Genomic DNA, 13,245 nt, shown 5'->3' on the forward strand with positions numbered 1-13,245 from the left:
ATAAAGTGTAATATGTGTCGGTCTTTCAATTAGATTTTTAGGTAAAAATTTTGCCGCCCTTGGTTTTCTGTACACAACTAAGTGGACGAATCAACAACATAATCACACTTTCCGCAAAAACATCTGTAAAACGACAAAACTCTTGCTATGATTTTCCGATAAATCAATTCTAAGTATGGAAAAACCCCTTGAACTGGCACCAGCAACTGGTGGTGGTGGAAGTGTTATCAGTACATTACATGACGAAGTTGTCGACGAGAGTGCAAAAATCGGATCCGCAAGTGCTGCCACCGATGACCAGCTGTTTGAAAAGATCGAGGGTCACCTGTTGGAGAAAGTAAATGCCGGCGACACAACTGCGCCGTTCCTCCTTGGTCAATTTTACTATGAAGAGGTAAACACGATTTTTTCCATTTCATCTGTAAAAACCATTTGAACAATTTAAGATACTACCTAAACCACCATTATCATTGTTTCCGATTGTCAACATTCATACTAACATGACCTTTACACTACGAATTTTTGGATGACCCAGTGTATTACACTGTACGAAAGCAAATTTTTACCCGAGTTTGATTTCATAAAAATTAGTTCCCTGATTGATTGTTCTAATACCAGCTAACTCAAAGTATTTGTGTATAAAAGGATAGTTAGTAGCAATTAAGAATAGTCATGGTGTATGATTGCCATGCTTAATTTATTTTGAAAGTATTTATTTTCATAGGGTTTGCTAGAGAAGGCTGTGGTGCAGTTTCAACGAATTAGTGAATGGGATTTTCAAGCTATGTACCAGCTTGCTACTATGTACTATGATGGATTAGGAATTGAACAAAATTTGGTAAAAATTGGTTTAGTATTTCATGCATTTCTTTTTTTTATTATGAATGCTTGTGTTTTTGTTTCAGAAAAAGGGTTTTAATTTAATGAGAAAAGTAGCAGAAACAGAAAATATCCATGCAGCACACCTTAAGCACTCTGCACAATTTAACATTGGGCGTGCTTACTTTGAAGGGTATGGAGTGCCACAAAACAATTTGGAGGCTGAAAGGTAAAGCAACTTGCATGTACTTTAGCGGTTACACAGGCCAAAGTTTTGTTGTCAAAAAACTCTTTTTTACAGGTGGTGGATTAAAGCTGCTGATGATGGTAATCCCAAAGCCAGTATGCAAGCACAGACAATGCTTGGGATGTTGTATGCAAGGCCAGACTTTCTTAACTTAAAGCAATCATTTTTCTGGCATTCAGAAGCTTGTGGCAATGGAAGTTTGGAATCTCAAGGTGTATGATTGCAAATTTAAGGTTGGGTATTTATAAATTCATATCAAACAAAAGTTTTGTAATGAAGGTATTCTGGGTGTCATGTATCTGGAGGGGCTTGGTATTGCAAAAAATGAAGCCAATGCGTATGAGTGCCTGAAAGAGGCTGCTGATCGTGGAAACGTATTTGCACAAGGAAGACTTGTGCAACTATTTTACAACAAAAAGCTATACACAAAATCCAGTGACCTAGCAAGACGGTATGTACTTAAATATTGGGACAGCAAAATTTCTGTTTTTCAGAGTTTGTTAGTAATATGCATTTTTAGAGTAGTTGAATACACAGACATTGAAGGTTTAGCAAGAGATACTGGCTGCCTTTCAAGCTACATTAAAAAAGGCATCGCATATGCCTGCTTTTACCTGTCAAGATGTTTACACAATGGCTATGGCATGACAAAGAATGAAAAAGAAGGAAAGAAATATTTTGATCAAGTAAGATTTGTTTTTGGAAATTATATTTTGTCATTCAGTTTTCATTTAATCCTGAATTATAATTTTTATAGGCCTGTGAACTCGATCCGATTCTTGGCCATGATTTTCATATGGATGTTGCCTATGGATTAATATGATATTGTGTTGCTTGTTTTAATGTTATCCTAAACACAGTTCCATTTTTTTGCTTCCATTAATTGTAATGTCTTTCATTTTCTCACTGTGGGTGTTCGTTGTTGTATGCAAATGATTGTGTAGTGTTGGAAAAAATCAAGGACTTCCATGCGCTGGTATATGTAGGATGTTGTTCAAGCGTTTCGTTTGTTTATGATTCAAACAATTTGAATGTGAAGCTGCACTTACTACTTATTGACTTTTTTTGAAGTTTTAAACTTTGCATGTCATTTTTTCGTGAAATGTTAGTCGCAGCACAAATCGCAATAATTGACGAATTTAAATTGAATATAAAATTAATTCTTGGACACTGTACAATTTAGGACATATACAAATAAAATGGGTATTCCGAAAAAACTTCGTTTCATCAGTAACGTTGCCCGATACCGGTATTTTTCAACCGATATCGATATTTTTTATGAAAAAGATCTGCGGTACTAATACATTTAAAGCATTGTTTATCACATTTTTGATTTTGACTTATTTTTCTTGATGTGAACACACTTCCTCATACAAAAAACAGGCATTCACACACGACGTATACACTTTGTAACACATTTAGCCGCGACAAAAATACGGCAAGTCGACTTCCTGCATTATGTGCAATTGTAAATAACTTGCATCACATTAACGAACGCCAAAGAATTATTTTCAGACAAAACTTCCAAACGGGTACACAATCACGTTCTTTCAAAGTAGGCAAAAAGTGATGCTAGGACTATAACCTAGGTTACTACAAAATCGTCTGAGACGCTTGTACACAAATTCATCGGGTGCGATTGTTTCGCCATTGGCGTGTGTCGCAATCTTATGCAACCTGCATAACATCTGACCAGCACTAGATTAGTATACAGTTAGTTGTACTGAAAGGTAATGTGTTAAAACTATAGCTCCATATCGTACATTTATAATGCTATAATATGTCGTATACTGATCAAAGCAAACCGCATCAAAAGGAAAAGTGCCAAACACTGAACTTTCTCATATAAACACTCATATATGTGTTTCCTATTTTCCCATCTGCACGTTCATGGTCGTGTCCTTGACTCGTGTGGGTTCCAATGCGCAGCACTGGCTATCACCCCTCTCGCGTACGTGATCTTCCTTTAATTGCGTATAGTTGGACGACACTCGGTCAGTACCGAAATAAATGCACACACATTATTCGGAAGGAACGAATCGGAATATTAAATATTTAAAAGAGTGAACTGAAATAACGTGATTACGCGCGAACTCTTCGATCGGTTAGAAAAGTGAATTTGGGCCAATTCAAATCACTTTTTTTGCGCTACAGGTCATAGCGTACATGAACAAAAAATGGCATGGACACCGATAAATCCGTAGAGGTTATCGAGTCAGCTTATATTATGGTGATTTACTCACGGAGAATTGCAGAGAAACTGTTTTATTTAAACGTCATTTTATTTAAACGTCATTCACGCTCTGCTTTAGGACGCAGACGATTGCACTGGGAGGTGATGGGTTGCAACCGGCTGGATTGGAATTAGACTTGGTGGCCACTCGGTCGTGCTGGCCAAAGCAAAACCCAAAAGCAAATAACTTACTCACTAAATCAAATTTTGTTTGTTGTATTGGTGACTGCTGCCAAATTAAGACTTCGCGATTTTTTTTAAGTTTATGTCTTGTGGAAACGAATTTGCTGATTTGGGTTGCATGACACCAGAAATACCATTTCATCAAGTAAACCATAAAGCAGGCAATAAATTAATGTGCCTGATACACAATAATATGCCTGGTACAAAACAGGTTTTCTTCGTCATGTGATTTGGTTGTTTTTATTCTCAAAAGGGTATTTAAAGCGCTTCGCTCATGCGGTTCTTGTGGAAAAACAACACAAGAACTGGAGCAAAAAGAGTTGCAATGTGGTATTCAGAGTCATGTTTTCTATGGACTTTGGTGGTATTGTGTGCGTAATGTGTGCAGGTTATTTTAATTTTTATCATTCCAGCTCACGTGCAACACAACAATCTCCCCCTTAATAATTTATGTTTTGCGATTTTGTGGTTAGATCTTGTGCAGCCTTGCAATGTGCCTGGGCTCGGAGGAGCAGGAGATTAGAGTGCTGTGTTATCTTTTTATGACAGCTTGCAAAAGAAAGAGAGTTCGTTCAAAATGTTATATTTTATAAAAATAAACTGTTGTTATATTTAGAACACAAGCAAAACGAAATCATAGTAAACACATAAGTTGTGTCTTAAAACTTTGAAACCATGTCTGCTGGTCAAAAAGTTTTGAGCCGTGAAGTTGCCAGGATTGCTGACAAGGGCAATGATGGCAAAGAATCTGAAGAACCACAGAAGCAATCCAGAGAAGAATGGAGGAAGAAGCGTGAATTAGAAGAGGCAAGAAAACTGGGAACTGCCCCTGCTGAGGTTGATGAGGAGGGAAAGTAAGTTTGTTTTGTTGCCTTATACAAAATGAATCATATAGCTCCACTTTGATAACCGCCTATGGTTCAAAGCTGTTCAGTTCTCGTAGTTCATTGTACTTGTTTACGGCGTGATTACACTTGCTATCACGATGTTAAAAATAAAAATTATCAATGATTTTTTCTAATTTGGTAAACTATTTGCGAAAATTTTAATAAATGGTAGTACGCAGTGCTCCACTTTGGGCACACTGGTTTGACCTATCAGGTCTCATCAGTGTTGTTAGTGACTGAGACTTACATTACTGCAACGCATTGATTATTATTGCTTCAATTGCTTCTGCATTGTCAGTAACAAAATTTGTGCAATTTTTGCTTTTGTTAGAGACATCAATCCACACATTCCACAATACATTTCGACAGTTCCTTGGTATGTTGACAAGACCCAAAGAGCATCTCTGAAACATCAACGTGTGCAACCTGAGAAAAAGCCTGAGTTCTCCAGTATTGAACAGTGGTACAAACGAGGTGTATCAGAAAAACAGATTGCTACAAAGTTCCGAAAAGGTGCTTGCATGAATTGTGGAGCTATGACGCACAAACGGAAAGACTGTTTAGAGGTATAGTATAGAGCTTAAAACTACATTGTTGTTTGCCAGGAAATTGTATACTTGTATACAGTTGTATGTGTTATAATGTTAATGCATGTTGTGTTAACAGAGACCCAGAAAGATTGGAGCCAAATATACAGGAACCAATATTGCACCTGATGAGCATTTACAGCCAGATCTAAAGCTGGACTTTGATGGAAAGCGAGACAGATGGAATGGGTAAACGGCTGTCTGCTTTTTGTTTATAAATACTATACCATTGCATGGAATAGTAAAGCCAAAGCTAAAATGCTTATCATTATATGCTATCATTTTGAACACTGTTGTGCTCATTATCAGTGCTGTAAACCAAATGACTGGAGTTGGTACCAAGCGCCCACAGAAGCGGACAAGTAAATGCAAAGACAAACAAATTTTTTTATTAGCTTTGGCTTATTTATTCCAAATAATCAATCCCAACCCCAAGTTTTTCGGACCTAACTGTATGAATACACATTTGAAAGTTATAGAGCCCAACCTACCCTATTATAAACAAACACTTTTTTAATATTGTTGTGTTGTTTTAAAGATACAATCCAGAACAACACAGGGAGGTGCAAGAAGAGTATGCAAAAATACAAGTGGCCAAACAAGCAGTAAAGGCACAAAAACTGCAAGAGGAATTGCTAACTGGAAAAATGGCGGAAACAAATGTATTTTCCATTTGCGTGATCAAGCAAACTTGCCTAGGCCACAATTAGCCAAGTTATTTTATTTTATAAGGACAAGGATGAGGATCAAGAGGATGAAGATAAATATGCTGATGAAGCAGACATGCCTGGAACCAACTTCGACAGCAAGAGGAGAATCACTGTTCGCAACTTGAGGATACGCGAGGACACGGCAAAATACCTGCGCAACCTTAATCCAAATTCTGCATATTATGATCCCAAGACTAGATCCATGCGAGAAAACCCCTATGAAGACACTGGTAAAAGTGTTTCAGAGTAAGTAATGTTATAATTTTTAATGATAACCAAATAGTGCAAAAGGCAAGTGGCAATTTTGAAACTTGTGTGCAACCAATGTAACACTTTTTTATGTGGTGAGTGTGTGGCTCACAGGAGGCCTCCACGGGCCAGAGGTTGCACACCCCTAGTTCAAAAAACCTGTTGTTTAGGCAGTGCTATATAGCATAACTTACCTCTCTAACCTTTATCTTGTTTCAATGCAGACTGGACTATGCTGGAGATAACTTCGTGCGATATACAGGGGACACCCACAGCATGGCCAGCACACAAAGTATATCCCGGAACAAATTGTTTCTCTCCTTGCAAGTCATTCGCACACTTCAATTTTGTTGGTTTTAGTGTTTGCATGGGATGCGGCTGAGCGCGGCGTTGAAGTCCATTTGCAAGCAGACCCCACACGATTGGAGATGCTCCAGAAGGGGTTTGAAGTGAAAAAGGATGATTTCAAACAATCACAAAAGGACTCCATTCTTGAAAAATATGGCGGTATCGAACATTTAAATGCACCACCTAAAGAACTGCTGTTGGCACAAACTGTAAGTGTGTGGTTTGGGACAAGTGGTGATTAGTTGTTGATTAATGACCCAAACATATCTCTATGACTTATTATGCTATATGTTGAAATGTTAACATGTTGAGTTAAAATATGTGAGCTAACATCTTTAAAATATTAGAAATAACATCATTTCCAACCAGAGTCTTACTTTTTAGGAGAATTATGTTGAATACAACCGCCATGGGACTGTGGTGAAAGGCCAAGAAAAAGCCAAAGCTAAGTCCAAGTATACTGAGGATGTTTACATTAACAACCACACAGTAAGCTGTTATGCATACTATGTTTTTACACCAATTTGTAAAACATTTTGATTTGGATGTTTACAGAGTATCTGGGGGTCATACTGGAAAAACTTTAAATGGGGATATTCATGTTGTCATTCCATGATCAAACATTCCTATTGCACTGGTGAGGCTGGTAAAGAAATACAAAGTGATAAGGTCCCAATGCCCAAGATAAACAAAAAAGGTACATTATCATATTTAGAGTGGACCACTGCAGGGTTGTATATGCTGAAGATTTGCAATATGGTTTCATGAAATCGATGAAGCCATTTCCAATTGTTCAGGAAATATTTAACTGTAAAATGTAAATATACTATATAGAAATATTTTTTTGGTGTAACAGAAGAATCACCAAACTTTTTTCAGTCACTTGATTCAAGCACACAACTATCAGTAAATAGTTGAATAAGAAACATAAAAGTTGGGTGCAAAATATCTGGAGTTAATGACTTAAAAAGGACAGCCAAAGCTAGGATGCTGTTGATCATATTATTAGTAGACGTTTCGAACTCTTACTGGGTTTATCATCAGGTACAGTAACATAAAACCTATCCCAAAACAACAGAAACAAAACTTCAAGAATTGGAGGAAAAGCATTCAGCCTGGACCAAGGCACTTGGAATAGACAAGGACAAAGATGGGGAAGATGTTGTTGCTCCTGTAGAAAAACCTAAAGAAAGTAAGAAAGATGAGAAAGTGGAGAGCGGAGATGACTCTGGGGAACAATCAGATGAACCAAAATCATTGTTGCAGGTAATTTTGTTAAATGTGTTGTAACAGTCCATGGTTTATTTGTTTTAGCTTTTTTTCCAACTGAATGTTTTGCTCTACCTTAGGTTTTTATGTGAGATTGTGTGAAATACAAATTGATCATGATTATGTTGACTAAAAACATCATGAATGTACAGAACCTATTTTTTCACATGAAATTACTTTTTTGTAGCAACACCGTGATAAACTCAAAGAAAGCCGAAAGGAAAAAAAACGGCAAAAGAAGAGGGAAAAGAAAAGGAAACGGAAGAAACAACGAAAGCAAGAAAGCAGCAGGTACTTTGTTGTTTGTTGCACTTAAATAATGACACATCTTAAATATTTCATGTTTGTAGTGAAAGCAGCAGTTCAGAATCTGACTCTGATGAACCACCGGAGAAGAAGCAGACGAAGAAAATGCTTACAGATGTTGAAAAAGAAAAGTCTAAAACAGAAAAGAAAGTAAAAGAGGTAATCGAAAACATTTACTTTCGTCTCTGTGCACTTAATTGCTAGCTGTTGTATTTGTATGAGTAATGCAGCTATGAACGTGGTGTTAAAAAATAGACTGAATAGTCTGTCCGTATGGATTGAGCATGTTTAGTATTCAACACCAACCAACCGTATATGTACCAACAGGCAATCAGCAAAGAAAAGGAGCGTGTCCGTAAAGTTGAAAAACTAATGAAGTTGGATGAGAGGAAGCGGCCGTACAATAGCATGATGGAAGTTAAGGAGCCAACTGAGGAGGAAATGGAGGCATACTACCGCAAGAAGAAGAACGAGAGTGATCCGATGGCCCACCTAATGTGAAACTTTAGCAAAGTGTTTCATCGGATTTTCAAGAAAGCTGGCTTTTGAGGTCAAGGCTGAGTGTTGTCAATGTGAGGCTGAACCACTGCACAGTGCTTGTTTTTGGACTCCAAAGCTATGAGTAAGATTAAGCTATGCTTAAAGAAGTTTCAGCGATTCCCACTTGCACAAAATCATGATTTGTCTAATAATTGTTGTTGGGTGAATTTTTATTCCTCTTTTTGAGTAACAGTAAACAATACATAAATTTAAAATATGTGTGGATGGTCAATAGTTTGTAGAGAAACAGTTAGGACCACATACGTAAGGTGCCATCCGAGCCTCCAGATATCATAAACTGTCCACCCTTATCAAAGTCAACAGCTTGTACTGCATCATCGTGTCCAGCAAGTAACGTTACATCAGTTGTTCCAATTTCAATCATCTTTATGGTTGCGTCGTTACTTGCAACTGCCAGAAGGTGGCCTGTACAAAACATGTATTAAGTAAAAGACAAAAATACACATTTCTGAAACAAAATGTTATTGCTATTTAAATCATTTGTACAGCTATGTAGACAATGACTGCATACAAAGCAACGTTATAAAGTGAAATATAAATTGCAACTTCCCGAAGGTGGCCTGTAAGAAAAACGTCTCGAGTTACTGACAGAATACACATCACAAAATATTTTGATGTTGTACAATCATTCATTTAGCTATGTATAAGTTGTTTTTTTTTGGAAAAACAGTCGCTTACTTAAAATTTAAAAATCAACACATTAAAATTGGCCAAAGCAAAATTGAGTAATCAACATATCAGATCAAATCCATTTGTACCTGAAGGATCAAAAGCAGCCTTATTTGCAGGATGTGGTCCGACGTCTACAGTCATCATGGGAGAGACATGTCGAACGTCCCAAAACTTAACAGTTCCGTAACTGTCACATGATCCTATTGTGTCACCCTGACCAAAAACCAGAAAGCAAGTTTAAGTGGTTTGTTAAAAGTGATCCTTAAATTGGTTTAGCGTTGTGCAAGTATAAATTCAGACAGTCAACATATTCCACTTACCTTTAAGTTGAACACAGCACTGTTGACAGAGTGCATGTGACCATAGAATGTCTGCGCACACAGACCCTGCAACATTTATCACGTTACAAATGACAGTACTATTTAACTGAAGTTATCAAAACCTTCAGTAAACACTGCACCCACCGTCCTTGCATCCCAAAGGGAAAGAGTTTTGTCAGCTGAAGATGTTAGGAGGGTGTTGGCATAATAGAGGAACTGGATACTGTTCACAGAATCGGCATGGCCTCGTAAGGTGGCAATACATTTCTCACTGTAAAAAATATTGCTTATTCTCAAAAGCTGTTGAGTGTCAACCATTTTAGGCTATGAAAAATATACAGCACCACAAATTAGCAATTACATAACAGCAACCTTAGCACTAAAGCAAATTAAATTTTCCAAATTAAACAAAATTTTCCAAAGTTTACATCTATGTTTAATAACGAACTGCTGCAAAATCATTTGACAACAAAGCCTCAAATTTGAATCTTGCTGAGCCTCTTCACCTATTAACATCCCATATTTTAGAAGTGTTGTCCATAGAGCAAGAGGCAAGGAAATCACCACATGAATGCCATGACACTCCCCACACTGCATGAGTGTGATCGGGGAATGTAAGCACACATGCAGCCTTCGCAAAGTCCCACACTTTGACGCAAGCATCACCACTTGCAGTGGCCAGTTGTGCACCCCTGTGTAAAACATTGTTTTTGAGTTTTTGGAAATTTTACAAATAATGTGTTTCTTGTGCTTACCCTGGATGGAAGTCACAATCTGATATCCAGTCTGTGTGACCTTCTCCTGTCATGATAATGTCACCCCCTGGTATGGCCCACATCTTCCACATATGGTCGTCTGATGTTGTCACAGCTATTTGCTTGCGGGGATGCAGAGTGACACTGTGACAAAGAGTGGTGGCAAAAAACAGGATGAATACCTTTGCAATTTAATTGACAACACATACATCCAACCAAACCAACAAAACTCAAGCACCCAACATATGTATCAATGTGCACTACTCAGCTAATCAAAAAGTTTAAACATGTGCATAAAGTTGTTTATTTACCTGTAATGTGCCAACTATATTGAATCCCGAAATGTTTTTGTGTCCAAGGCAGAATTAAATTTAAAAAATGTGCAGAATTAGACGAAAAAATAAAATGGTTTGGAATACAGGTAGTAAAGTTAGTCCATAGATAAAAACACAGAGAAAGGTATTTTTATGAAAAATACATTCATTGCACACACTTATCACACAATCCTACTTGCTAACGAAAAGATCATGTGCTCTTATGCATCCAGTCTGTCTAAAACCTCCTGTTCGAGTGAGATGAGCCGGTGGTCCCTTAGCACTTGTTAAATATGGGTTGACTCTGCAGTCTGGTGGAAACTTGCTGATCTAAAGGTCAATTAGCCACTGTGGTCAATTATGAATTTTAACATCCTTTAGCCACAGTGGTCTATGCCATATTGTTTGGATAATAAAATAAAGCACCGTGGGCTAATAACCGCTTCCAAATAGTTTAATCCCAAAATTAATGTGTTACAGTTTACCTGTTTTTGTTGATTATCTGTTTGAGTTGTTGTAGATCCCTGCTTTGCAGACATCAGCATCTGTTCTCTTGCTTCCCTTAGAGACATCTGAGTGGGGCCCTCGGACAAAGCTGTTCTTTCATGTCTGTATCCTGATAACGGAGGTATTTTTTCATCCTTTCCTATTTCCACATTTCGAAGTGTGGCCTGCAGACCTGTTACCTGCACAATTTTGGAAATAGTTCAGACAACTGAATTTATACATAGTAAATAATCCTGTACCTGCCCAACTGCTCTGTCTCTTTCCAACTTTGTCAACATTTTCTCCTTCATGGCAAGCTCATACTTGTGCTTTAGTTGCCTCAATGTAGGTTCATATGAGCTGTAATGTTTCTTTAACCTATGGAGTATTGATACAGTCACAAATAATCATATGTTATATAATAATGTAAAAGATAAGGGCTGCATCTTACAAAGTTTGTTTTGAATTGATATTTCAAGGTCAAACCTTTTAATATCAGTGATAAGTCTGTTTTTTTCTTGAACAATTCTTTTGTGGTTAATTTTGTGAAAGTCTCTTTCTTTTTGCAGTCTTATGTATGTTTCTTTAGCCTTGCTATAATACAAAAAAGAAAAACGTTACAAACTTGCATGACGATGAATATGAGAATATTTAAAAAGTACCTAGCTGCAACTTTGTATTTTTCGAGTTCATTTTTAAGATTCTTGACTTCATCGTTCAGTGCTTGATTTCTAAAACACCAATAGTTTGACAACAATGTGTTCAAGCATTCTTAATTCAGTAACCTACTTGCTATAAACATCTGGGACAACACCAATATCTTCATCTCCCAGCAATCCTTTCTGTTGCATTTCATACCTGTGCAACATGATGGAAAATTTAGATATTAAGCTACATACAAAGCATGTCTTAAAATTCAAATTATTCAAACATTTTTTTAAATGATAGTATAAAAGACTTGAGTTAGGTAATTGTGGAAAATAAACTTAGGAACATAACTGGCGATTTTGTAAATGTTCAATGTAAACAAAATAGCATATGCAATAGTCTTGAATTTCATGCTACAGATGTTACTTTACCGTACCATTTTGCCGGCTCATCTGTATTTTACACTGAAATTGATTGTAGTTCAACCATCGAAATGTCTGTAGCATGAAATTCTTGACTATTGCATTGGATATTTTGTTTGCATTGTGGAAAATAAAGCATAACATCAAATGTGGAATAAAAAAAACAGGAATGTTATCAATCAATTAGTTACCATTCAGTTTGAAAACATTCAAGCGTTCTGCGAAGGCCCATGCGCAGCATAAAGTTTCTCACGAAGTCATCAACAACTTCTGGGCGCTGTATCACTGATGCTACTGGGGAGGTGTCCAACTTTTTCTGCTGTAAAAGAAAATAATGTCATATTGAATACACTTACTGCACTCAAAAATAACCATTTATCTTACAAATGCCTTTTCATCTTGTTTGGCTTCTTCTATAACATGCACAGCTTTGTTTAAATCCTCTGCCAAGTCAGTGGTGATTACACTTAAATCATCATCCACTGGCACCTGCACATTAGACTGTTTGTTACGAATTCTGATTAAACATTATATGCATCTGATTCATTTAGAAACATTAAAGCTACGTTAAAAATTAAAATCAAAATGACCTCTTCATATTCATATTCCCCATCTGAATCTTCTGCTATTGACACATCTGATTTATATGCCAGGTTAAACAAAACTTTTGCACTTTTTGTTGACATAAAAAACTTAGGCAAACAGAAATTTAACAGCCCAATTATTTCAAAATTTTGTGTTAATTTTGAACTTAATTTTACGCTAAAAGTACTAAATATGCGCGTATATGATTTGTGCAAGGTAGGCCTTTTAGAGGCCCATACCCGCAGATGCAATAAACCTTAAACATGTACAATAATAAATTTTATGAAAACAAAGGATACGTTCAAGGTAAAAAGGTCCGTCATCGACTTCGCTTGCCATTTGTTTAATCTGAATTCTAATTTCCAAACAACAGCACGTTTACCGAATACCAAACCACCAATACGAAAATAAATGCGCTTGAGATGTTGCTTCGGGCAACGTAGATATACACATCCACTTGCAGCGCAAGAGAGAAGCTATTGATAGGTGTACAGAAGAAATGTCAATAATCTAAAAAGTAAAATCACTGAAAATGAAGTTATATCATTTTTAAGATCAATTGTATCTGTTTTCCGTAAGAAGCCAGCGAAAAAGGGTTCCGAAATGGAACTCAATCATTTGGCGGGAGGCCCATTGGAGGGGTT

The 13,245-nt window shown here is 36.9% G+C and overlaps 3 protein-coding genes across 3 annotated transcripts; 2 read left to right on the forward strand and 1 right to left on the reverse strand.

Moving 5' to 3' along the window:
- Positions 1–104: 104 nt before the first annotated feature.
- LOC145902540 (LRP2-binding protein-like) lies at positions 105–2,375 on the forward strand. The gene is made up of 7 exons (XM_082990553.1): positions 105–394; positions 725–838; positions 906–1,048; positions 1,121–1,278; positions 1,346–1,517; positions 1,587–1,752; positions 1,824–2,375. Exons 1-7 carry the CDS (start codon positions 176–178, stop codon positions 1,887–1,889), a joined length of 1,038 nt encoding a protein of 345 aa, XP_082846679.1. The 5' UTR covers positions 105–175; the 3' UTR covers positions 1,890–2,375.
- A 1,727-nt stretch (positions 2,376–4,102) lies between these two features.
- Positions 4,103–8,347, forward strand: LOC145901325 (pre-mRNA-splicing factor SLU7-like). Its single transcript, XM_082988953.1, has 13 exons — positions 4,103–4,336; positions 4,701–4,935; positions 5,036–5,145; positions 5,495–5,618; positions 5,689–5,912; positions 6,140–6,207; positions 6,276–6,472; positions 6,648–6,752; positions 6,819–6,960; positions 7,342–7,529; positions 7,720–7,823; positions 7,883–7,997; positions 8,166–8,347. The coding sequence occupies exons 1-13, from the start codon at positions 4,158–4,160 to the stop codon at positions 8,337–8,339; spliced, it is 1,965 nt and encodes a 654-aa protein (XP_082845079.1). The 5' UTR covers positions 4,103–4,157; the 3' UTR covers positions 8,340–8,347.
- Positions 8,348–8,588: 241 nt separating this feature from the next.
- Positions 8,589–13,019, reverse strand: LOC145901327 (sperm-associated antigen 16 protein-like). Its single transcript, XM_082988956.1, has 16 exons — positions 12,901–13,019; positions 12,607–12,653; positions 12,401–12,505; positions 12,208–12,335; positions 11,736–11,804; positions 11,609–11,677; positions 11,433–11,540; positions 11,207–11,324; positions 10,946–11,146; positions 10,657–10,790; positions 10,147–10,290; positions 9,898–10,083; positions 9,536–9,662; positions 9,392–9,457; positions 9,158–9,284; positions 8,589–8,804 (listed from the first exon to the last, which is right to left on the reverse strand). The coding sequence occupies exons 1-16, from the start codon at positions 12,938–12,940 to the stop codon at positions 8,629–8,631; spliced, it is 1,845 nt and encodes a 614-aa protein (XP_082845082.1). The 5' UTR covers positions 12,941–13,019; the 3' UTR covers positions 8,589–8,628.
- Between the last annotated feature and the right edge of the window lie 226 nt (positions 13,020–13,245).

Source organism: Ascidia mentula, chromosome 5, assembly GCF_947561715.1.
Source record: "Ascidia mentula chromosome 5, kaAscMent1.1, whole genome shotgun sequence".
Lineage (NCBI taxonomy): Eukaryota > Metazoa > Chordata > Ascidiacea > Phlebobranchia > Ascidiidae > Ascidia > Ascidia mentula.

Coding starts and splice junctions, on each gene's coding strand:
- LOC145902540 (XM_082990553.1), top strand. CDS start 176: ATGGAAAAACCCCTTGAACTGGCACCAGCAACTGGTGGTGGTGGAAGT. Junction 395..724: donor GTCAATTTTACTATGAAGAG/GTAAACACGATT, acceptor TTATTTTCATAG/GGTTTGCTAGAGAAGGCTGT. Junction 1,518..1,586: donor TCCAGTGACCTAGCAAGACG/GTATGTACTTAA, acceptor ATGCATTTTTAG/AGTAGTTGAATACACAGACA.
- LOC145901325 (XM_082988953.1), top strand. CDS start 4,158: ATGTCTGCTGGTCAAAAAGTTTTGAGCCGTGAAGTTGCCAGGATTGCT. Junction 5,913..6,139: donor ACTGGTAAAAGTGTTTCAGA/GTAAGTAATGTT, acceptor GTTTCAATGCAG/ACTGGACTATGCTGGAGATA. Junction 6,961..7,341: donor GCCCAAGATAAACAAAAAAG/GTACATTATCAT, acceptor CCAAAACAACAG/AAACAAAACTTCAAGAATTG.
- LOC145901327 (XM_082988956.1), bottom strand. CDS start 12,940: ATGGCAAGCGAAGTCGATGACGGACCTTTTTACCTTGAAC. Junction 12,654..12,900: donor CGGACCTTTTTACCTTGAAC/GTATCCTTTGTT, acceptor CATATAAATCAG/ATGTGTCAATAGCAGAAGAT. Junction 9,458..9,535: donor CCCTTTGGGATGCAAGGACG/GTGGGTGCAGTG, acceptor TAAATGTTGCAG/GGTCTGTGTGCGCAGACATT.